The following is a 27,905-nucleotide window of genomic DNA, read 5'->3' on the forward strand; positions in this document are numbered from 1 at the left end:
CTATTTAGATAATAATAAAAGAGTTTAAAAGTCTTCAGAGATACCTATTGCTGTAGATGGAAAGAGGACTTTTCATAATGAGGATTAACAGCCCTATTGCATACAATATACTCTCAGGTCAATCTCCAAGTGATTCTCCTAGAATCCGTCGTTGCAAATTTATCACAATTAACTGACTAGCCCCCTTGGATAAATTATAAACGAATCTATTGATAGAATCGCTATCGCTAACGAACCCACGACAGAGAATGAGACAGCAACGTACGCTATTTTGATCTTTCTAATGTAAGCGTTGACCAAAGCTATTCTATCGATTGATTCGTTTATACCTCGCCTATGGGGGCTTATTTCATCCTCATCTGTCATTACTTGCTTAGTATCATGCTGGTAAACTGACAGCGCAGGCAGATTTCCTATTTTATTTTCATCTATTGATATACAAAGAAGTAATATAGTCTTCACCTATCCTCTGCATTGCATACGTTTATATTAAATAATGGAAACTGTTAATAAAATCATTTATTATAACTAAAACAATAGTAAATATAGTACATATAAATCAGTACCCAAATTGGTTGCCAAATGACAAGTAACTTATCGATACTAAAGCTATTAAGAATTTAAAATAACTATGCAGTTTTTCCATATTTTATGTAGTAAAGTTATAATATAGTAAAATTATAATAACGTAAAATATCGAATAGTTAATATGTAAATATGCTCAGGACTATATCCTCTATTGGGGTACTCTGAGATGTAGATAGAGTTGCGGTCGTTGTACAATCCTGGGAGGCGATGGTGTTCCTTTCCGAGCAGATCATGCAGCAAAAAGAAGCTGAGGAACGGGACCAGAAGTAGGATCCAATTTCAAATTCACTCGCAGTCTCGGGAGAAAACGGGGCCGACAGCGTAATCGTAGTCAGCCCTCTCAAGAGGGAAAGCGCTGAACACGGGGGTGTCCGGTGCACTGCAATGAGGCCTCCGAGTCAGGGAACGTGATCTTGTTTCGGCACGTCTCCTCCAGAGATGAACTGAAAGTTAGGCGGCTCCTAGGGGCGGGCTCCCCCTCCCTTAAAATGGGGTTGAGCAACGGCGTTGGCGATGTTGCGGAGCAGTAATAAACTGGAACCGCAGCAATGTTGCCGTAAGTCGTAGCCGAGGAACACGTGGTGGTTTTAGCCAGTAAGAGTCCGATAGTACCTACATGCCTCCCCAAGGGTCTCCATAAGGATTTCCCCACGTAAAAAAAAACTTATAAGAATATTTCGCTTTATTTCTGTAATAACATGATTCACAGTCAACATCTAAATAATTAAAGATTGTGTCCCGCAAATAAAACCGACTTCAATTCTGACAAAACCAGTTATTTTTATTTTAAAACTAAACTACTAAATCGATTCTGATAAAATACCTATGGAACATATAACATTTCAACTAAAAAAGAGAATTATCGGAGTCGGCTTTGAACTGACGAAGTTCTGAGATAACAAACGTAAAAAATAAATTCCGACTTAATTGAGCACCTCCTTCTTTTTTAAGATGGTTAAAAACGTCGTTACTAAAACCGTACTAAAAAACTTTATAATGTATACTTTAATAAACAAAAAGAAATCAAAAGGAGAAGATTATCAGTTCAGATTTTTTTCATATGTTATTTTTACGTATATTATGCGATATCTTTGACAATTCTAAACTGATTTTGACAATTGTTTTTACAAAATTAGCTGTAATCTTATATACAATACAATGAGGTAATAAATACATATTAAATTAATTATTCTATCAAACCAACGAAAATATCTACGATATACGTATTGACTGCCTCTAGTTAGAATTTTAATACATATAAATAGGTAGTACTAATAACTGTACTCTCAACAACACACTTGTTTAGAAATTATAGAATCCGTTTCCTGCTTTTGAACGTGTTTTAATTAATAACAACTTCCACTTGTGTTGTTCTTTTACGTATCAAGTTTCTCTCTGGGTATGATTTTACAGTTCAGAATTTTAAATAAAATACAAAATTAGTAGCATAGTTTTGTAACAAAATGAGTATGTGTAATATGCGTTTCCTGAAAAGGTGCAAACAGTGCTTTTCCGACAAGGAAATCATTCGTAACAAAAGTCAGTATATTTCTGTGTGGCTCACGGTTAAACATAGTCTCGCCCACGCTGCCCGCACGCCGCACGCCGGCTCCTCGCTCACCAACTGGACAGTCCCATCTCCCTTCTCGACGCCTGTACACGCACCAGGTTAGTCCAAACTTTATTATAAATACATACTTCCGTATTGCTTTCGCGCTTTCGCGAATTACTATATTCCCCTCACTGTCACTGCTACGCGACAGTATTTTCTTTTTTTTTATTTCATTTTTCTTTATCGTATTCCAATTTCAAATATACTGATGTAACTAATATTGATATGCGTTCAAATATCGAATACCTATATGATTATTTTTAGCTATCCCGTTCAAGAATCAGAGTGCATATTACAATACGTCGTGTCGAGAGGACAAAAACCGGGTTTTCGATACTAAAAATATCCCCATATCGAATGTTTGCGAATTCTATTTTCAAATTGTTCCACTATTCCACGCACGCGTCGGTGCGCGAGAAAGATAATCCATCAAGAACTAGCGGCGATATCGATTGAGTAAATTTGAAATGTTCTATGAATCGAATTAGTTCACAGTGATCGGAGACATGTGGTTTTGTAATTTATTTATGTAAACACTAATATTTTGTTTATATAAATTTCATTGAAAGACTTTTTTGTTCTGTTTCACTGAGCGGTCTGTTGCCAAGACTTGTTTTATTGTGTGTAAGTTAACTTCGTAAAAGTCGTTCGTACGTCAGGAGATCGGACGGGCGTTACTAGCCTTGTTAAAAACTACTGCCTCTATTTTTATAACATTTCTGTTGTTAGGCGTTAAAACAAATGATTATCTTTTGACATCACACTTATTACGATTTGCTTCTAAAACTTACAGAACTTCCATCTGCTATTTATCTCATGGACAGATTGTTTATGACTCCATTGACGTAATAACGATAAAATTGTCTAAACTAACGAATTAAAAAATGGAACAAGGCAAACAACAGAAAGAACAGGAATGTTACGCGATCAGTTGAAACATTGACGGAAAACAATATACTAAATGTGGTTAACTTTGATTTTAACATCCAAATTGGAATGCCATTCACTTTATTTACAAAAAAATATAATAGAAACACAAATGGATTGGATTAAACAAACAATCTACAGCAGAGTGAAAACAAACACGTAATAAAATTGCTTTGAATACTATTATAATTACGAAAGGATTACAAATAAAAGGTATAAAAAGAAAAATAAACCAATAATTATAAATGAATAGAAATAAAAGGGGTGAACGCGAAAAAAAATAAACAATTTGTTGAGAGCAATTTATAGGAGAAAGTACTCGAGTCTATTAAAATTTATCGCTATACAAACATATTAATGTTTTGATAACCCATTGGTGGAAGATTTTTTTTTATTTAAGTAACCAACCCATTAATGAATTACAACAAGGTTGTTTAATTTATATATTAGTTTATTAGTAATAGAATTTTATGAGAATCGGCTGGATAGTTAGGTAATATTTGTTATTACCATGTTAACCTCTTTCTGCTTTACAACAACAGTGCATGTATTGTTCTTTCAATACAAGAGTATAACGCTTTATGATGGCGTATACTGTCAAGTTTTAAATAGCGGATCTGTAGCAGCAGATTTGATCGTGTATAGTTCCCATGTTTTTTAGGAGCGACTTTTTTTTCTTATCAGTAAAAATGGAATGGTAACCCTCCTGCGTTTCGTTATTTGTATATGTTAGCGGGACACTAGTGAGAAATGTTAGATTAGGATGCAAACAGAACAGTTGGCCCATCGTGACGAATTCTTGAACTTGAACTTGATGCATCATTGCCAGCCAGGACGAGCTTGTTACAATCAAACTATCACATCAGGAATGCATAAATTTTAGGGATGACCTACTCTAGGTTGTAGAAGTGAATGATCGGCTAGCCGCAACTGGCCGACCATTATCGACCAACTATTTAGCCTGAATCCAGTACAGGATATTATGTAGATTAGTAAGCCAGGATTGAGCGTTGATGGGCAATCTTACCTTGGGCGTTGTGATGATGTTTCTAATTTCAGGTCGGTCCCTATATGACTTTGGCATATTCTAGTTTCCTATTCTGTCGATGCAATGTTTTCGGTTTCGCTTTGGCCCATCGTGACGAATTCGAGAAGAAATTAACATGATTGTTTCCAGTGAGAACCGCGTTAAGGTCAACCTTATAGGGAGTATTGCTAGCAATGGAGACTGTTATTACTAACAATAACAAGTTTCAGATAATACCCTACAATATCTACCATATTGACACCTCTGATAAAAGAGGTACATATAACTTATATTAATCTGCCTCTTTTGGAAGTATATAGTTAGTTCATTATTTAGAAATCTCTTTACCTCTTTTAATCAGTCCCTCATTCCTGTGGATCACGACCCGATCCACTTTTTTTATGACCTTCCTCCATCTGTCACCATTTTGAGTCATATATCAGTATCTACAACTTTACTCTCTCTACTTGAACTTTCTAGCTAAAATTATATAATTATAGGAATTAAATAAATAATTTTTATGGAAAATACCTCTCATCTTTGTATTGTTATTATCAATATAAACATTAATTTATCAGTCGTCGGTATTTTCAGGTATTTCCGCTAAATTATCATTCAGAAATATTCAAAATCGTTTGAAATTTGTCAAGTAATTCCGACGTTGCCAGTATTACGAAGAAAGCCTACTTAAGTTTGAAGATTCTGTCAGTCTACAAATATGTCAAGGGAATTTATTTTTATTACTTCATTAAAAAACTGGTGACTTTATTATATAATAATAATATAATTATATATATAATATATATTATATAATAATAAAATAATAATATAATGATAATTTTAATACATAGATAGATATTCTTAGGAAATACTATAGTGCAAATAAAGGAATGAAAAACTTATAAATTAAAAAGCCTCCTGGCTGGTATGTATAAAATAGATAAATTAGCTTCTCATATGAGAAAAGATCTATACAAAACAGTGGGAAATTTAATAGGATAGCGGTTTAATAAATAATCTAAACAGAAAACAAGATGTGCCCCCCTGAAATTAATTGGTATTCTATATATATTGGTCTATATAGGAATAGGTAACCATTTGTCATCAAATGGGATTGAATGTGAACTTCCTTTCTGACCAGAAAACATGTATATGCTTGCTGGTCATGCGCACTATACAATTAATATCTATTTAACACATATGATTAAAATCACGATTTTCAGTGTCCACATAAATAAGACACCTATTTAATTTTCAATGAATATTTTAATTCGTTGATTCATTATATCAATAACAGAAAACACACTAAACCGTACTCTGCCAAAAAACGTGACGCCTCTTCAGTGACGCATACACAGTAAACACGTAAACCCTATCCCACCTGTCCGCTCTTGTATGCACTGTCTTCTGATGATTGCATTATGAAGCATACCTATAGATACACTATACATAAATACTAAATCATAATTACGTCATAAATATTTTATCTTCTCTGGCTCACGGCAGGAAAGAGCGGATCGTGGTAAAGTCTTTTGCAATTGGTAACTTGAGTGAATGAGTGGAGGTCAGTTCGAGGAGGGGCAGTGAGTAGCTGTAATATGAAATAATAATTACTTAAACTGTGATTATACACAAAACATTTATTCCTCCGTCAGTTTCATGGTGCTGTTCGTGTCTGTTACCACGAACACCTTATTCCATCCGGTCAAACGTCAGCTTTTCCAAGCTCCTGAGAATCTTTTAAAGAAATATAATTAATTTGTAAATGGTTGCTCCAAACAACAGTGAGGTTTAATAAACAGAATATTTTGTGGTTATAAATATTCAAAATAAGAAAATATTTCAAGATCTCACAACTAAGTCTAATACCTACCAGCACGTTTCTCATAAACAGACAGTCTGTTGTTACTGGCATTGATAGGCTTCGATAACGTCTTACTCAGACATGTGTTTCAGTATATTAAGAAAAACATTCTCTAAGCTTTTGATATTGGAATTCAAAGTTTGTATAGGAATTCACTTTTTCAGCATGTGTTTCAGAAAATATTTTTTTTTACTTTGTTTTATTATTAATTTCACCACTAGAAGCATAGCTCATTGAGGATTTTTTTATATTCTATATTAAGCGAAAAAAGTAAAAAAATCTATAAGAATCTTATTTGCTCAAAAAAAATGTTACTCAGAGACGAATACTTCTCAGACCCCAACCAATTTAGAAAATTTTGGTTCTCATGTACATAAAATATCATAAATGTAAGACACTTGTATATAGCCATAATATGAGGCGTATTTAGTTTATATATGTTCAAGACATTTTATTTATCTTTATTATCTTTTTCGAATTGTGATTGTGATAGAATATTAGATATATGCGGTGCTCGCATAATACTACTGCGACACAGCCGTGAAGCGCGCTGAATAAAAGAACATACATATATTCTTCTAAAATGTTCTCTATGAAGTTGTTTTGTCGTATAAAGTGGCGAAAACTCTTGCCTCTTCTATTCTCATATATTTTTATTAGTATTCTTATCCCGTAATTTTTTTATTTCCAGCTCATACTTTCTATTATCTTCCATTCCTACATTTAAGTGCTTTACGCAAATTAGTAATTGACATAATGATACAATCTACAGGTCCAAAATGAGTCGCATAGGCAGGACTCGTCGCACCCGTGTGTACGACTGTAACTACAACAAGGGCGAGAGCTACTACCGCCCCGTTCTCGACCGGCTGGATGGGAAGGGACCCATCACTCGCACCCCTGAGGTCGACCGCGAGCGAATCCGGGCGGATGTGGAGAACAGGATCAGAAGTGCCCTAGATGATACCGAGACTCACCATGATGAACTGTTTGACTCGAGGGGAGGCCGTGCCCAGAGAGGCAGGCCTTTGTCATCCGCCTTCGAAGAGGACGAATTATCTGAAGATGTAAGTACTTTTTCCTACTACTATATATAGAATTATAAAAAGAATCTAAAAACTTAGTTGTTGTATTTAACGAATAGTTAGATTTCCAAAAATATATTGTAACTTCATATGCGTGGATTTTGGAAATAACGAATAGCTTATATAGTGGTGAATACGCCAATATAAAACATACGCCAAATTATAAACGATACCTTTAGAAATACAACTGTGAACACCATTTTACATTTAGTGCAATAATTTTTGTACGATTCCTGAACAAACATATAAACAGACAAATAGAACTAATTTATATTAAATATCTCTCATGTACAAACATTGTCTAGTTACAATTTTATTACAGTAGTAAGAAGTAAGATTAGTTGCCTGCTTTCTATTAAAGTTCACATTTAACTAAGAGTTATTTAGATTTACCTAGGGGTCCTAGTGTATGACTCCCGTCTACTTTGTAAAATGCAATGTTGGTAAGAGATCAAAATGCTTGTTGCCAATTTTGTTAAAGACCTTACTAGAAAAATAAAATTGCGATAACAGAAAATGATAGTGGAGGATCAAATCTTGTCAATTCCTTTTTTGTTTGAATTTCGAATTCCTTCTCACGGTCATTGCTGAAATACAGTGTTTTATTCCCAAATTAATACTTCATACTGAACTATGAATCATTTTGTATTGCTACGGCATACATGTTCAGGTGTTTTTTGGGTACTGTTGTTTAACGTTTCAGTTGCAATTGTAATTTTATTTGTGTTGAAGACGCGTATAGTTATTTTATCTATCTGTTATTATCTAACTTCATATTTTTTTTACAAAAAACATATTTCAATCTCGACAAAATCAATACGTGGTGTTTACAGAGCAGAGACCTTTAAAATAACAACATGCAAAATCAATTCACAGTTAACGATGATATATAAATATAGATTACAAAGAACTATATTCAAATGGAAATCTATTGTATGTCCTGTTTAGTTTCTCTGAATCATTCCAAAACAAAAATAAAATTTATACATGCAGCTTTACCAACGGATAGTAAAGAGAAAAATCCATGACTAAACCCTAGTCCTAACTAGCATATTATACGCTTACAGCAATGACAAACTAATTTCTTTATGGAAAAAATCCATGCCCAACGCTGGAATGTTAATGGGCAATCCTTTATACATTATTTGAATACCAAATTATTATTGTAATGAAATATTGAATGATGTGATTAATGACCGCTAAACACTGTTTGCCCGACCCAAAATATAATGATTATTTAAAATTGAAATTAATATTGAAATATTAATGAAGCTAACAGCACACATCGAGTTGTATATTATATGAAACAATAGAAATAATATGTATTCAATTGTTTTACAAACATAATACCCGGGAACGGTTTTGATATAAACTAACCTATTGTCTTGCTATTTCTACTCTACTGCATTCGTATTAAGAGTTATTATTACAAAAACATTAATTAAGGCTTCAAATAGTATCATATTTACTACGGTGAAAATATAAAAATACCTATTTAGTGTGCTACAAATAAAATTCATGAACGTTTTATATAAATTTAACGAATGTCTTTGTTGAATTTCATTTAAAATGTAATAAGTGATACGAGTATATTTCTAAGATGTGGATAATAAAACGAATTTTAAACTGACTTAAAAAAGAAGGAGTTTTTCAATTCGATTGTATTTTTAATGTTTGTTACCTTATAACTTCGTTAGTTATAAACTGATTTTGAAAAAACTTTTTTTTTTATATTGTACTTATATACAGATTGATCCTATAGAAATTTTAGCAAAGTTCAATAGTTTAGTTTTCAATCAAAATAACTGATTTTCCCACAGTTGATGCTTTTTTTTCTGAACACAATCTTAAATTACATTTCTATAGTTTACTACATTTTTTTTTGTTTTAGAATAAAAATTTGATTTCTTTTATTCACGTAAACTTAATTACAAGTATTACTGAATAGTCATTTTTTATTATCCTTCCGCCCATTCGGAATGCAATTTTAGTCAAGAAGAACAAGCAAGAAACTTAACTGTTGCTTTTTTCAACAAAGTTAATTTTACAATTGTAAATATAATATATAAACTTATATACGCCATGCATGAACTTTCAGAGCTTAGCACGTTTGTCTAATGAGTTTAGTGCGTAATAGATTTTATTCAAAATAATGTTCCTTAATAAAAAAAAATAATTTGGTATTGCAATTACCGTAAATTGTATTATTATTTATGACATTTAAGTCATTTAATAACTTCATTTGTTTATTTTACACTGCCGACCTACTTCGTAGACAATGTCCTAATAATAAACATTAATTAATAATTAATTAAACAATAAAATTAAACACAGCGAAACAAAAATTTTAATAAATTCATCTGTATTTCATTTTGTATTATAACGCGTCATCTTATGCAATTTTGGGGAATATCTGATTTTTCATTCATTTTGAATTCATTTTGTATTAAAATTTTCATGATTGAAATTGATGTTATTTGTACAGTTTTTATGTACACTCTTTTTACTAACCTTGTAAGAAACGAAACCACAATATATAAACACCTTATGTATGTATGTACCATATGTACATAGTCTTTCCCATAAGAGGAGTTTTGTCAGTTGTTAGCTCGCTTGGCGAGTGGGTTGACAACTGCAGTTTGGCTTGTGATATTGTTTTAAGAGGGACGCTTCTGCCCCTCTCTCGTCCATGAGCTCCCTTTGTCGCCTCTTACGACACCCACGGGAAAGGAAGGGATGACCTATTTTATGCCAGGACCTACACGGATATTATACTTCATTATTTGTTTAATCTGTACTTATTGGTTATAACTTTAAAACTTAAGTTGTACGTGGTTTTGCCCTACTTCCGCGCACTTCGTGCTCTGAAACTCGAAACGGCTGGTTATTTTTAGTGCACATTCCATTCCATGTTGTTGCGAATCGGACTTCATAAGTGTATATAATGAAACTGTATAACTGAATGATTTAAAATAAATGAAAATCGTGATACCGATTCAACTAATTTAAACGAGAAATAGAAATTACTCAGATTATTAAAAACAAACATAGAACTTTTGTTTAGCTGAAAAGAAATATAATTATAAAATAATTAAAATCGAGATAGTATATCTAATTAGGTGTCACTAAATGATGTGTGAAAGGATTATCGTCGAGCACTTATTTTTTATAGGTCATTAAACTATCTTTGTAAAAAACTTATCTGTCATCTTACTTATCATATTATGTCACTATAAATCAACAAATATTATGAATAAGATGATTAATATACATTTAGGTACTTATTACTCAATCATATTTAAATGATATTGAATGAAATTTGATACTCAGATACATGAAAGTCTAAATTAATTAAAAAAATACTTTTAACCCTAATTTACAAAGAGATTAGAGGAGGTGGTGATTAAAATAATTTATAAAATGAAATATGATCGTATTTGACACCGATTTGGAATACTACCATCTGTATAAATAGACTCGCGTACGAACGTGTCTAATTTTATATTTATGACAGTAAACATGGTATAAATAAATTATAGAGATGTGCAATCGGCATTGAAAGTAGCCGTTTACTATGTTGGTAAATTGGATCGTGTACAAGATTATGGTACATCTTAATGTTTGAAGCACTTGAATATTATTTATAAGCCATAGCCACTATTTCGAGTGGTTTATAATCTACAGTAATTATAAATCGCTCTCAAACTGCAGCATAAAGAAATGCTCGAACTTTAATTCATTCCTAATTAGTATAGTTGCCTGCAGTCATTGAATAGTCAGACAGCGATTGCCAATTTATTATATTGATTGGTTTATTATATTAGTTACTAATTAGAAATGGTAAATAGCTCAGACACATGTCTTTTTATACAACTTAAAATGGTAAAAAAGTTGCCGGTTTTCCTGATGGAGAGTGATTACTATCACCTTTAAACATTAACGGTGCCATGGGCAGCACAGAATGCACTATAATCCTATGCCCCTCATGAGTTGCATTTTCTAAGAATTAAGAGATTATGGCAGTCCATGGGGGAGATTTATGTAGGCAGGTCATGGTTGAGATGATAATGATGAAGGAGTTATGCTATGGGCAGTGAAATTATGGGAGTGAACCTGTAATTCCACTGCCCATACCACACCAGGTGGTTTAAATATAGATATATGTATTCCACCTGCCACTGGGGAAATAATGTACAGAGGTCGCCTATGTATCTACACAGATGACCTTTTTCTCCAATACATAAAATGTAAAGTAATAACAGTTGCATAAAAACATACGTAGTACTCATTAGAAAAATGGCCGTGTGGCTCCGTCATAGATTACGCCACTCCTTCCTTTCCTGTGAGTGTCATAAGAGGCAACTAAAGGAACTTAATGGTAGAGGGATAGGCAGCAGCGACCCTTTTAAAACATCTCTAAAGCCTTACTGTGGGTGCCAACTCGCCTGCCAAATACGGCAAAACTCCCTTTATAGGGAAGGCTTATGTTCAGCAGGGGACAGTTAACGGCTGAATTGATGATACGTAGTACCATGAAAACCAGATAGTATACAGTTTAATGCATTCATTGTTATATATACCTTTTTTGTTGTATATATTGCAGTTAATATATACACATTTTTTATGCAACTTAAAATGGCAAATAAGCTGACAAAGTATACTGTTTCGCCCATGATACTCCCAATGGGTTGCCATTCCTGAGGACTCAGGTGTTATACCTCTGTAGCCTGTAACTTCACTGCCATATTTCACCCTTCAAACCGAAACACAGCCATGCAAACACAACTGCTTCACAATAGAAATACGAATGGTACAGAGATGCTCAAGCTAACGACTTTTGTACAAAGTCTAGTAAATGCCTATCTCTTATATTTAATATTGCACTGGCATAAATTACACATTAACAAATTATTTTAAACACATTTACACGTATATTATTTAATAATACAACACATTCTTGAAATTATTGAATGAATCGTTTATTTACATAACACGATAAGAATACCTAATGGTATTTGGATAAATATTCACTCAATTATACTTAAACGGCTGAATAGTTCGACTGTACAGAAAAATACTTTTATTCTAAATGTAAATCTTTGTTTTCACTGGTATAACAATTACATGCCAGATAAATAGATAAATTTTTACTCTGTTTTATGCCTCATTACTAAATTTGAACCAGCCCACTCTTTTTATGTAACATCAACAATATTATTATGATACTACGTCAGCGTGCTGTAAAAATACGTGACGTTTATAAAAATAAATCATTCTCTGTTCATTCAAATTAATTTGATATGTTGTGAAAAACACGTAGCTAACGTATGATTTTTCCACGAACTTTGTAAAGAGAAGATTTTTTAATTTAATAACGATATCCTCGTCAAACCTAAACCGTTTTTCTCAATTCTTTATCGGTCGAAAAATGTCTACTGCATTCATTCCACACTAATATTGTTAATCATTATTTTAAATAAACCATATATTATTGTGAATAAGATGTAATAAAATACACGAATGCAAATATTTTAAAATATGGTATAGATGTAACGACCTATCTTCTAGGACAATCTCTCCCACATAAGTAATAATGATCTCTAATATATTACGAGTATATGGAGTCATTGAATGCTTGTAGCTTGAATCGATTTGTGTGGCAGTCTTTGAGCAAGGCCATATTGGTTTACGCCAGTATCCCAGTTACAAGCGCGTAGAGCTTGACCTAATAGGGTTACTACTCACAATTACTAACAATCCCCCCTTCCCCTCACTAATCCTCTCGAACAATACAGCGTAGAAATGAAGAATCACTGTAAGTGGCACATACTTAATTTCCACAGGAACAGCAAAAATTAATAGAGACCTACAGGAAAATTCATTTTCGTATGAATACTAAATACATACTAGAAGTGTCACACAAATACGAATAATTTGATTCCTACGCAGTTTTTATTACGCAAGTTGCTTTTTTCTCGGTCCATCTGGAATGGAAAGTGAAATTCTGGAACTCGATCCATGACATGTCTTTCATTAGTGGACCACATACAAACGGCGTAGTGTATATTTTTAGCGTGCCGATCATATATCAGATCACTATGGTCTTTATGACTTTTTCTGAGAAACGATTTCACGTTATGAATTTCATCGTTAAAAATAATATCACAGAAAAGAAAGTTTAATTTATTTTTTGAATGTTTGTAATTCATAAACTCATATACTACTTGGCCGATTTAAAAAAAATGCTACATTATCAGTATCGAGTAAGACCAACTGTATTTTATTTATAAAGAAATCTTGCGAGTCCAGGGCGAGTCCATAGTTTTTGTATAACTTATTTGTCAGTACTAGAGCAATAAAGTAAGTAATTAATTTTAAATTATTGTCCTAATTGAAGATTAATGTTTGAGATTTTACCTGGATGATAGTTTTATGATTACTATCATCGAAATAAATTAAAACTTTCATTAGACTATTTTAAATTTCGTAGTATTATTGCAATCTACGCAAACGAAGTCGTGGTCATACTATATACGTACCCTAATAACTAGAGGCCTATAAAATTAAAGGCAGCTAAACGCCATAAAATGAATTTCATTTTCACTCTGTACTCAAATATTGTATCTGTTAATTAAAATTCAAATTATTACTAATATTCAATTTTTTTTTTCAATCTGGTTTAAAATATAGAATATCCTCGCATATCCCTGACAAAATATTAGTTTTGTAGTTTCCTGAACATCTGACAGACTTAGATTTAGCTGTTTTGATTTTATAAGCCTCGATCAATATATTATCTCCAAAAGTAAATATTCGTAATATTTTTACAGATATGTTCTGAATTTTTTTTTCTAAAAAACTCGAATAAATATGACGTCCGATCCCGGCATAGAATAGGCCACATTTTTTCCTTGGGTGTCATAAGAGGCGACTAAGGGAACTTAATAATCGAAAGATGGACAGCAGCGTCCCTACTAATCACCAATAGTCAACTGCCACTGCCAACCCACTTACCAAATATGGTAACAACTGGCAAAACTCCCCTTATTGGGAAGGCCTATCTTCAACAGTGGATAGTTAACAACTGACGTATTAATAATTACTCACTGATAACGTAGCTTTCTATATGTGAAAGAATTTTTAAAATCAGACGATTAGTTTTTGAGTTTATCCATTACAAACAAGTTAGCAAATCTTTTCTATTTATATTAATACAGAACTAATACTTGAAATTTCTTTTTCTAAAACAATCATAAAAAGAATTTATTGTATTATATAAAGTACTATAGTCACCGAACGGTAGTACAAAGATGGAAAACAGTGAGCGTTACCCCCTTTTATTAATTAGTAAAAACAATAGACGCTCGTCATAGACTGTCCGCCTGTTTTTAATTAATTCGCCCGCTCTACACGACCCCAGATTAAATAAGCAAGTTGATTATTACAATTCTTTTTTCACTGTTATTATGTTTATATTATATAGGTATACTGTAATTATAATAATAATAATTTTGTTGCTGATAAACCGGCCAGCCGACCCGAGCTTTCATATAATTATGAAATTCGAATACTTTTTATAAATTTGTAGGCGTTTTTTAGCAATATTTCTTGTATAGTTTCAATTAAATAACTAATTCTTTAATTAGTTATTTATTGTTTTGAAGGAAAACTCGCATTCTCGCATATTATGACCAATTTGTATAGTTACATAATTAATTAATTAAATCTAAATACAAAAATCATATATAGAAAATAAGTAATGTCAAATAACTTAATAAATAAATAAAATATTTTTATAGGCACGAAAAAAATTTAAACACCAATTGAATAGTAATCATAGATTTATACCAATACTGTCATTTAAAATATAAATTAGAAAAATATTTCCAGTAATTTATGTTTAATTGCTCTTATATAAATACACTATATTCATATATAAAAAGCAATGATATCAACTAAATGTTAGAAAGATTAATTTATTTATTTTTGCCATTAGAAAAGTTTATAAAACATATTCTGCACTGACAGTTCAATAAGAGATGATACCATTTTCCATCGGATGTATTTTGATTACCCTATCAAGTTGTTTAAAAACAAAACATTTAAAAGGACCACAAAGCTTTGTAAACGGAGTAGATAATTGCTTGCCACTACCAGAATAAGCTATATATATATACTCAACGTAGACTCTAGTCTTTTTTATAGTTGTAGTTAGAAATTAAAAAGAAGGAAATATTAGCTGTATCTGCTAATATTTCCTTCTTTTTAAGCAAAATCCTAAATGCAATTTCTTTCGTATTCAAACATAATAAATATTTATAATTTTTAAATATTTGTTTTATTTAAATATTCGCCGTGTGATTCGGCATAGAATAGGCCATCCCTTCCTATCTCGTGAGTGTCGTAAGAGCCAACTAACGGAGGGCAAGAGATAGGCAGCAGCGTCCCTCTTAAAACATCTCTAAAACATGACTGCGGTTGCCAATCCGCCTGCCAAGCGTAGCAACTACTGGCAAACCACCCAAGGGGAAAGCTTATGTTCAGCAGTGGACAGTAAAAGGTTAATGATGAATATGTTTTATAAATATTACTTAAAATTTTAATACCCCATTATATGATTGTATTGTACCGTAATTGGTATATTATATATAGCTAGGTGTTCTGTTCCTTTTAAGTAAGTTTTAAGTTCTGATTTATCAATAAAGTTATTTCAATTATGTAGTAACATTAATTAATTTTTGAAAGTAGATATCAAATAAGAAGACATTTCGTGGTATTCAACTTTTCTCAAACAGATTTCCAGATACTGAAATTTGATTTTCTCCTTTAGTTTTCCTGTTAAGGTGGTATGGATTCGTGTTTTTACAATATTTATTAAGTTTTTTAATTGATAACATTAACATAATTTCTTAATTTATAACTGTCTTTATCAATGTTTCACTAGCTGATCTTCTACGGTTTCGCATGGGCAATATTACAATAATATCACATAAATATATAATATAATAATAATAATAATGTCACATAAACAAAAGAACATAATACTCGATGCAATGTGGGCAAGCCGAATCTTATATATTATAACGACCCATAGTCAGCAATACCCAGACAACGCCACCTGGTGTAAATCAAGAGAAACTTTACAATAGCAATTCACAAAAGTGAATATTTATCACGGCCTATAGGTATACCTTATTTAATCGCGTTATAAAAACACCAGAACACAATAGGTGTTTTATCATCTCTTCCAAGTAAATGGACATCTCGAACGCTATTTTTTTATAGCTTCAAGGAATAAATAGAAAGGAAAATGTTTCGTTCAATAAAAAAAAAAATGTTTAGATACATTATCGGAGATATTGAACTATATTTATCTGACTACATTGTTACATCTTCATTGTTTTGATTTATCTATATAAAATAAAGGTTTCCTAGAGTATATGGAAAATATTATTAAATATATATACATTGCAATAAACACTAGTAATAATATATGAAATTTAATATATCCTAGAGATATTTGTTAAAACATTAAAACAGTTTTGAATTTTTTATACTAAACCATGATCATCTAGACCATGGATTAATTATTTTTATCATATTTTTTTTTATAATTTACGAACATGTATTTAAGTACAGTTAACAAAAATACGATCGAGTATAATGCTAATTTTGTATTGAACATTCTTTTAATATTTTTTTGCTAATCCTACAATTATTTTACACTATATAAGTGGCAGGCACTGAGCAGGCGGGCCAATGTAATATTAATACTGCCAAACTGCACCCTAACCAAACTCAATGAAGGCATTCAGTATATTGAATTCCTCACTCCTTTGTTACGGGTTCCTGTTCAATCTCAGAATGCAACATGCAGGCACCAAATATCTGAAATGCACTGACGTGAATGTATTCGGTTTGTCATAGGTACAGTTAGCACCATAACAATCTAAACATTTGCATAACAGTTAATACAACTCATTGGAGATTCATTTACTGTTTTCAAATATATTCATAATGTGTCTGCCTTAATATATCTATGGAGGATACTTTTGTCCACGCTAGTCTTCGAAACCACTCAGCTGATTTGAAATGAATGAATGAAATTTTGTAAATTGTTTACATATTTTCATTAAATGCATGCTTTTTTGCTTGGCAGGCGGATTGGCAACTGCAGTTAGCTTTCAGTGATGTTTTAAGAGAAATGCTGCTGTCCATTCCTCGTCCCTTAAGTTTACTTAGCCTCATCTTACGATAACCACGGGAAAGAAAGGGGTAGCCCTCCTATGCCGATACCACACTGCAATATGTTGTCGTTTTCTTTTTACCATCGTATAAAATATTTTAACAATATAACTTTCGTAATTAGTGTAGACGTAAGAAATATAATTTCCTCATTGTACCTTTATTAAATTGAACTATTCAAAATTTTATACGAATATACGAAATACCAAAAGTCCGTTGAATATTTAAAATTCAAATGTACACCTAATCGGGCATCTTTATAGCGTTCGAAATGTGCTCGTATTTTATTATCATATAAAGTTACTACTGGATACCTAAGCCCCTTTATATTTCATATATTGATTTTACGTCTATAAATTTATAGGCACCAAATTTCTTTGTGTCGCTGTGTATGATATATAATACCTACATATGTTTATATCATATTTTTCTTCCTTCTGTATAATTCTAGTGAAATTTCAGTACAATATACAATACAATACAATACGTTGTATAGATATGTCTATGTCCATTTTATGAGGAATACATTATAATATACTTAATTCATTTGAAAGTTTCTGTCAATCCGTCTATATTTGATTTTTTTGTAGTAAGTAACGCGGTTAGATTACCAATTATAAATCGGTTTTTATAATTACTTAAAAGCACTCCCTAGTCAGGTGCATATTTTATAACGATTAAAGCTGTCGTTTTGTTTTTATACAAAGCAAAAACTTTTTGTTTCAAAGCAAAATCTACTTATATAGACGCAGAATACCGCATTTAAAAAAATATGCTCACAACTATAACCTCTAATAGTGGTTGCATATATTTATCTTCCAGTATCGTCAATGTAATGAAAATGTCGACTCTTAAATAAATTAATCACTACTTACTCTGTGCTTAAAGTATATGTCCACTGAACAAGAGCGAAAATAATGTGTATGTAATTACGCTTGCTTTTCCCACTCTTCATCAACGTGTACCTACGCGTATTCATAGGGAAAGCGGCGACGTGTAGTGCATATCGAATTTAAATTAAGTACCTGTTAACATCAATGAAACCGTGTATACCTTCGATAGGTTTTTATTTTATACAATGATATTTGAATTACTTCATCTTAATGTACGGTACCATTGTAACAAAAGCAATACCATGATGAAAAAAAAACGAGCTGTATGCGTTTGCCACCTTGTATAAAAAAATTAACGTGGTATAAAAAAATTCAATAATATATATTATGTGAATATATAGCCACGTAATTGTTCTTGGATTTAGCGCAATCTAGTCAATTTAACACGTAAGTTTTTCTTATCATTGTAATAATGGCATCTAGCGAAATATATAAGAATTTAGTAAAAAATGCAATAAAAATCTTCTTTTTATTTTTAATTGTTAATAGTACTTAACTTTTTTCAATAATTGCCTATTTAGCCTGTTTATATATGCTGCCATATAAAGATCAGCGCTATTTAAGATAACGAAATTTCGGAGGTACGGATTCTATAAAGAAGAATATCAGTCCAGTATTTTTTCCTCCATGCCAATACTGAACATAGAATATATTTAAAAAAAAAACGTCATATTTATTTTAAAATATACTTTTTATTTTTTTTAATAGCATAAAATATGTTTAAATAATAATGGTTATGAGATGTATTTGATTAATGAATTAAACGTAAAAATGATTGGACTGACTTCCTCGAAATAATAATGTAATGCACGATAAAAATTCGCTTATGTAGATGTCGATTAAAAAGAAATATTTTAATACATTTTTTCCGGAATTGTAATAAAAATTACATCATTACCATTTGTCAATAAAAATTATCAAAATCCAAACTGAGAAAAAAATGGTATTGTATTTCCTCAGTCTTAAAAAATAAATACCTAATATGCAACTTGAAAGAACTCAGGTATATCAATATTTCATTAGCTTACGTATTCATTTTTACTTTATTGTGTTTAAAAAGCGAATGAGTTGTAATAAACTCTCGCACTAAAGTTTTTTATGCCGGCTTCGGACTAAATTCTAAATAAAGTTATTTTTATTTCGTTTAAAATACTTGGCGTTTATATTTCGAGCTAGCCACAAGCATCACCAACTGTCATGAAACTCATTTCGAACAACGTTTAATTGATGTGCTGTTTGTATAAAACTATCATAATATTTTATTATTAATATTACTCTATAATGTAAAACAGTATCTAAATAATCACGCTCATTCATTTAATAATATAATGTGTGCGTACGTTTATATGAAAGTGCGCACACACGTTTGCTTGTGTGTGTATGTGAGCGTGCACATGCATGTACATGTGCATGCGTGAGTACGCGCGCATTTACATGTGTACGTATGAGTGCGAGCGCGTGTGCGTAAGTGCGTGCGTGCGTGCGTGTGTGTATGTGTGTGTGAAACTATTTAGGTACTTACGTGTATATTTATTATAATTATTGTTAGATACTAATTTTTATTTGCGACCTTACAAGGTTCACCGAGATATAAAAACTGGCCAAATTAAAAAATAGCTTATGTACTTCATTATAATAAATACTATGTATATAGCTATATTTAATTTTAAATGATTTAGCTGTTGAAATACCAAAAGAGTGAGTTTTCTATCTTTTGTTTGTTTATATACATTAGTAATAAATTTAGTAAGTACACAAATAGATAATTCTGTTGATATCACATGTTACTTTCAAATTTATGAAAGGAGGTATGTAAAAATATCTGAATGCTAGTTACTCACTGACATTTAAATTATGTATTATATACAAAATTTTATACTATATTACTATATTCTATTTTCGGAAAATGTTATAAAACATTCTGGTGGGATTTAATTAAAATTAGACAGTAAATATGTAGGTAAGCTTTATTCTCCATTAAGCCATAAAATATATTATTTTACAGTCATGCAAGCAAGATCGCGGTTTGTACCTTGTTACACAACATATATGTAGGAAATGTAAACGTAAAATCATTATCTTAATTGAATAGAATTACATTTATTTTGTCAAATGTAAACAGAGCAACATACATCATTATTACGCATAGATCAAAGACAATTCCTTTAATGCATTTCTTTATATATATCATATTTACAAAACGACAGAATTTTGAAGCCACAAATAGAAATAATTACCTACCTCCGTAGTCCGAACAAACAAAATTAGTCATTTGTAATTACATACGTGAATATTGCATTCAAATGTTTGTTATGTACGGGTATCTATTTACAATCCTATATTACTGCATTTTAACTATGTGAGAATAATAAAAATTAGCGTATAATTTTTTTTTCATATTTGTTACCCCATAACTCCATCACTTGTAAACCGATTTAAACAATTCTTATATTTATATATATTTATGTATATATAAATCAGCCTTTAACCGTTTAAATAACTAAAACAAAAATCTTTAATGAAAAATTACATAAATTTATTGATTTTTGACGTAATCGCGTATCTTTAAACAAGTCACGCTCATTATAATGTCCAGACTGGTGGCGGTGCGATGGGCCGGTTCGTTATTCTTCCTAATATAATAACACAACGATGACTGGCTCATTCGTCATACTCGTGAACAAATGCTTATAACAACGACTGATCTATTCAAAAATATTAACTGTAGTTTTTAACAATATGTAGTTTGTCACAATCATTGCATTTTTTGTAATTTGAACTTTTGTTTGAAAAATGCAACAGCTGAGTTTCTTGCTCATTCTTCGCAGGTAAAAATGTATTTTGTACTGGACGGTAAATTCATAAAAAAGTTACCATTTAAGTTAATACCATTAGTTACTAAATCGTATAAGCATTTAGGTGCTATAAATAAAAATATTCATTTTTAAAGTAGTAGCGAGGTTTCCTTAAGTCTAAATTAACAATCAAGCTTAGCATTGCTGTCAATGCTGTAGGAACAATAGGTTCTATAATTAATTAAGCAGTGTAGAAACTACAAGGTTATTATGTGATCTAATTATAGTATATATTAATATGGGGTAAAGCGCATTACACTGAAACTATTCAAGACAACATGAATTTAATCCCTTAAAGCAGACTTGATGCTTTTAATGGGTGAAAATGGAATACTAACCTCACCTGCTCTATCTGTATATACTGGCGAGGCACTAAAAAGAAATATGTCAGTTGGCTCATTATGGTGAATTTAACAAAAATAAACCACGATGGTTTCCAGGGAGAACCGCGAGAAGATCTACGTAATAGGTTTTATTGCTGATAATGAAGGCGTTTGGATATTGTATTAGGGAAAATGAAGACTTTCCAAATAACACATACGGCCAAGTCACAGCACGTCTAGCTGTTAAATTAGTAAAAGGCTCTAAATGTTTGACATTTTCAACCAATATGTGTTAAAAAATTCAATTGCAATAGTAGAATCCTTCTTTTAAAATGTTTAATATGGTTTTTTGTGTTTCTGTATTAGAATTCACTAAAAGTATTTAAATGAACTAGTTACTCTAACTTTTTTATAGATTCACGAGAATATAACTTGATTTTGATCTAGTAAATATAATTCGTTATAAAATGGAGACTGTATACATTAGTTTACTATTTTACGAACCATTACATTTTTGGAACAGTAGCTGTTACTAGATGTTTATGCAACTATATACACATATTTATTTTGTTTTTCTTAATCTTGATAATTGATTGTCCGATCGTCCTCTTTGTAATAATGTTACGCGATTCAGGTGCAAAGAATTCCTTTGTTGGACTTAAATCGGTTATAAATACTCGGCAACACGTAGATACCAGTAGCGAACCGAAACAGTGAATTAACATATATATATTTAGTGATGGTATCCTACGATGGAGATCCAAAAATGAGCAGCTAGACACTAAACCTTGCGTAATTGAAAAAAACTATGTTTATAAAGAGTAACAAAAAGGCATGATGAATGGGTAAGTAAGTGGGACGATTCGAAGCGCAATGCTTTCAGGTGGTAGCAGTTGTTGATACGCGCTGGATATATGAGTGAGACACACGAATACAATACCGTAACAAGGCCCAAAAAAAAATTAAAAACTATCCGTGCCCAGAACATATAAGTTTTTTTTAAAACACCATTAAATGATTATATGTCATACTAGTTTTTCGCACGCTACTTCATTCGAGTGGATTTCAGAAATAAATAAACCTATGAAATAAACCAAATATATAAATATATAACGCTTTTATAAATCGTATCAAGATGAAGCATACACCAGATTTTCAACTAGATATTCTAGATTACATCTATAATCGCAGTACCTAATTTGGTGTAGTAGTTATTGCGTAATCATGCCGAAACATACGGATAAACAAAATTTCTAATAAATATAATATTTCCCATGTACAGACAAGTTAACAATCTAGTTACAATTTTGTTATATTAGGAAGCAGTAAGTTAAGATTCTATTATTATTATTAATTAGTAAGATTACACACTAGAGTGTATATTATTATCAAATCCAGTTTGGTAGTTTCTTACAGTATTAGTTGTTCAGTTACAATGTCTGTGTGAGGGAATACACATAAATCAAATAATCAAGAAGTTAATAGCAACATAGACGTCTGAAAGCGAAACGTTACCCTCGGGATTGTTGATGTACCTACTTGCTAATTGTTGCCAGCCATACCGACACTCCCCCCACTCCTCTTCTCCCTCCTCTCATCTCCGGAGCACGCTGGCTGTGGCTCCTTGTCTATTTACTATTATATACTCAGTTTTACTTGGTTAATCATCTAAGTGGTATTTATTTTTGACTCGACGAAAAAGGTTTTAATGAGCGTACTATATTAAAAAACTAGCTATACCCGCGACTTCGCCCATATAACCGGGACATATTAGTTGACTGAGATTAAAAGATGCGTATGTTCTTCTCCACTGATGTTACCTACTATTTGTGTAACAAATTTCATCATACCATATCAGCCATTAACTGTCCACAGTTGAACATTGGCCTCCCCCATAAGGAAAGTCTTGCCAGTAGTTGCCACGCTTGGCGGGCGAGTTGGCAATCTCAGTAAGATTTTAGTGATATTTTAAGACGAACACTGCTGTACATCCCTTGACTATTAAGATTCCTTAGTTGACTAGGACACCCACGCGAAAAGAAGGGGAGGCGCATTCTATACCGGGACCACACGATATACTTATTTGAGTTTTATAGGAATAGATTCTCAAAGATTGTGATCCATAAAAAAACTATTTTAATCGTGACAAATTACTATAATGTATAAACAAAACTACTGAACCAATTTTAATAAAATTTCTACAGATATAGAACAAAATCTTTAAGTATATCCTTTTAGTTTATCTGAAAGATTTTATCAAATCGCCTTATAATGGACGGAATTATGGGGCAACAAACATAAAAAATACAACCGAATTGAGAACCTCATTTTCATTTATATTTTAGGACAGTCAACAAAGCACATATATATATATATATATATATGTATATATATATATATATATATATACATATATATATTCAATCATTAGGTACCATTCAGCAGTTTCAGCATGATTTATATATTTAAAATATTATTAGAAATTAGTATTTAATTTATACAGAAGTTAATAAGCAAATAGTATATTGTTGTAGGAAGTTGTTAGTCAACAAGATACCGTGAGTATGTACAGGTATGTATGACATGTTCGCACCCTATCTCGTCCCGCCACCTCTAAAGAACTTTGCATACACACGCTCCTGTGTCTCTCCTAGTCTGGAACTTCAAGATTCTTGAAGTTCTCGCTGAATACGGATAACTGGGGATAACTATAAACTTTAAGGTAGTTCGTACGATGTAGTTTTCGTCTAATAATATTTTAGAAATACTTATTTTTCATATATTTCATTTTCATATCAATATCAAAGTATATTACTAAGTACTACAGTAAAATTTTTACAATATACAAATACCATTGATTTTTTACATAACTTGATCATTCATCGTCATTTCAGGACATAGGCCCTCCCCATTGCCATCACACATTCCTCTGCTATTCACACCGGTAGCTACACATTATTGGTCCTTTTGATTGAGCATTGGAGACTTTACACACATAAGTCACAATGCCTAAAAAGCGAGTTGGTTATTGGAACTTAATACACTAACTAAAATTAAAAAATCTAAACGCTTATGACATTTTTGAATAGCATTTTTTTAAAAATTCCCCACCCAGTTCTAAATACAATTTTACCTGAGAAGAACGAGCAAGAAACTCAACTGTTGCTTTTTTCAAACAAAAATTGCGTTTACATATATAATATGAATATATATAATATGTGAATAGAATGACTATCACAAACTACATATTGTTAAAAACTATAGTCAATCACAAAGTTCTAGAATAGATTAGTCTCTACTAGAAGCATCCGTACACGAGTATGACGGATGAGCCAGTCATCGTAGTGTTATTTTTTTATAGGAAGCAAACGAACCGGCCCACCGCGCCGCTACCAGTCTGAACATTATAAAGAGCATTATTTATTTAAGCTATACGATTACGTCAAAAATAAAAAAAAGAAAGATTTTAAAGAATGTCAACAATTTGATCAGTTAAGTCAACTCTACTTTTTAATGGAAATTCAGTTACATTTGATTTACTTCTGCCACTTTGTCATTAATATATTTGTCTATTCTATTATAGACCTTTTTACAGATATTAAGTCTAGAGGATAGACTTTAGTAGTTTACTATCCAACTATCTTACGCGTTTAACTTTAAGTTCCAAAGAAGGCCTTTGTCCTTATGGTGTTAGTTTTTATTAGAATGGTTGCTTATTTCAGTAAAAGATTAAATAGATAAATAAAAATAAAAGTTTACATTTTAAGATTTTTCTTTGCATACAGTTAGTTTTCTTAAATTTACAGAGAAACAACTGTGAGGATTATTGATTCCTTAAAACATTGCTGAACTAATTCTCTTGAACCCACATTATAAATGAAATATATGGCTCATTTCTGTAATACAAATATAGTATGAATATCCGCTAATATACCCCATAGTAGTATACCATAAACATAATACAATTAAATTATCTAAATAAACAAGTTTAGTCGTTGTTACGCCTGTTAATTGTCTAGTTTCCCTAATCACATAAATAGCAAAACTAAGCTAATTTCTATAAAACATTTGCTTAATATATTAATTCGGTTACAATAAATGTCTTCGTTTTTAATTTTTTTTATTCTTATGCAATAATCAAATTAAATGTCTCATCCTATTCAAGTTGAAAATTATATTAAATAAGTAAATATAAAGTCAGTTAGACAGATTAAAATCGCTACGTAATAAAATAATACTTTTATCTAATTTTATTTGTATGAAAATATAGAGCAATATAAATTTAGAAGAAGCCATTATGTAAACAAATTTATATTAAATTGTATTCGCTAATATCAAAACTAATTTATGACTACAAATAACATATTATATTAACACAACGATAACATTAAAATATAAGATTATATAAATTAAAAATAAGAAAGTAAATTAAATACAACAAGTGTAATGGTCATAATTTTTTTACTAGATATAACAAAACTTTACGTTTCTAATATTCTCTGTGTTTGCATAACACACTCAAGGCTGTCTAGATTCAATGAAAAACAAACGTTAGAAGAAACCACGAGCAAAACTCGCGTTAAAATTAACTATCAAATCCGAGGCACCGTTACCTACATGTCATTTGGTTTCGTTGAGCTAAGCTCTAGTCAAAAATAGATCGTATCAACCGCCAGAGATGATAGAACTGCCAATGCAAATGACATGCTACTCGAATCAAAATAGATTCTCGCGGTAATCGAAACAGATAGTTGACATACTCAGAAAAAGTTTCAGCATTAATTTTTTAACGGTCGATTGTATTCAATAAAAATAAATGAAAGGCAGAAACAAGAGAACGTCAAATGCAAACAGTCTTGTGATATACCGAATAACATTGAGAATAAATGCTCTTTTGCATTTGGTCTTTGTCAATAGAAAATAGACGTGATAAACACATGTGTGTATACATTATCTATATATAATATACACACACATGTAGATATACTACCCATTGACCTCGTGTAAAATTCGTAATTATAATATGTACGATGAAATAATCACACCATTACTTTCTTCATTACAGATCACAGAATCATTAAAACGCCTGCGTGCTGGCAAGAAGACATCCCGCTTCGCAGAAGACATAGACTTTGAGAATGCTGTTTCCAATATCGAGAACCGTGTTAAGATCTCTGATAAAATATTGGAGAGCGTTGGGCTCGGACAAACCGAAATCAGCGGAGCAAGACGGGCACTTCAGGAAAACGAGGAACGCACAGAGAAACGCATCGCTCGGAGACTTAACGAAGAGAACTCTCTTACAAAGTGGACGGCAATAAAAAGCGACGACGAGAGCGCAGCAGCATTGAGGGCTAAAGCGTCAAGAGCACGTCTCTCCGACTTAGAGGATGAAATGACTGAACTTAATGAACGAAGCGCCGCAAGAGAGAAACGCGCAGCTCGTCTCCGGGCTCTCGTCGCTGACAGCGATTCTATTGACTCCAACACAACTGCCATCGCCGCTTCTAAAGTCACCATCCGTGCCGAACGGGAAAAGAAACAAGTAACCTTCTAAATATCAGAACCACTATCTTACTACCCGAGAAAACTCATTACTCTAAAACATCTGTTTTAGAGGATCGCAGTTGTGCTCCTTGTGGAGATAGATAATTTTGCTGGGATGTGTGCTCCTGCATTTGTCATGTATAATGACCGAGTTGATGTCTATTTTATACTTGTTGGATAGAATAAAGCGTTACGTATTGTCCTGTTCTTATTTATGGTTTTCTCTATTTTATATATCTTTTAGTTCATATTTGTTTTTTTCTGATTAAATAATTTATTTGTAAATTAAATTTCATATATTTAATCATATATAATATATATGATTATATCTACGAATATTCAATATTAATCAAATGTTACTGATTTGCCAGTTTTAACTATTTCCGTTATTAATAACTTTTAGATAATTAAAATTTGAGATTAGGCTTATTCTTACCTATTTATAATTATTTATAATAAGATACATATATCGTAATTCTCCATTTATTTTAATGTTAGATATATAAATCGTGGCAAATTCTTAGTTCGCAATGCTTGCATGTTAACATTTATAGGTAATTAAATAAATTATGTTCACACACAAAAGATTTCTTATGCAATAAAAAGTCAATAAACGAATAGTCATGGCCAGTTTATTGTTAACCCAAAGCAATAAGTCAAGTAAAATGAAAAAAAAACACTATACAAATATTTTCTTTTTAAATAAGGATATATATTGAGAGAAAAAAGAACATACCTACAAGTGGTATGGTAGACATGTTGTATCATAGAAATAAAATCGTGAGTTCAATTCCACGTTGAGCCAATTTAGAAAATGTACTTTTCTATTATAGTGTTCTTCTATGCCCTAGATAAACAAACCTGGCATTCGTTATTAGTAAAAATTATCTTTTTGCCCGCTACGTTACGCGTACGCAATGCGTGTATTTTAGGGCACGT

General features: G+C 31.5%; 1 protein-coding gene across 1 annotated transcript; it reads left to right on the plus strand.

Annotated features, from left to right (window-relative positions):
• Positions 1 to 2,128: 2,128 nt before the first annotated feature.
• Positions 2,129 to 27,177, plus strand: LOC113519303 (uncharacterized). The gene is made up of 3 exons (XM_026904366.3): positions 2,129 to 2,256; positions 6,791 to 7,085; positions 26,485 to 27,177. Exons 2-3 carry the CDS (start codon positions 6,798 to 6,800, stop codon positions 26,974 to 26,976), a joined length of 780 nt encoding a protein of 259 aa, XP_026760167.1. The 5' UTR covers positions 2,129 to 2,256; positions 6,791 to 6,797; the 3' UTR covers positions 26,977 to 27,177.
• The last annotated feature ends 728 nt before the right edge of the window (positions 27,178 to 27,905 follow it).

This window comes from Galleria mellonella, unplaced genomic scaffold (genome assembly GCF_026898425.1).
Source record: "Galleria mellonella isolate WM207_F2 unplaced genomic scaffold, CSIRO_AGI_GalMel_v1 utg33, whole genome shotgun sequence".
NCBI lineage: Eukaryota > Metazoa > Arthropoda > Insecta > Lepidoptera > Pyralidae > Galleria > Galleria mellonella.

Coding starts and splice junctions, on each gene's coding strand:
- LOC113519303 (XM_026904366.3), top strand. CDS start 6,798: ATGAGTCGCATAGGCAGGACTCGTCGCACCCGTGTGTACGACTGTAAC. Junction 7,086..26,484: donor AGGACGAATTATCTGAAGAT/GTAAGTACTTTT, acceptor TCTTCATTACAG/ATCACAGAATCATTAAAACG.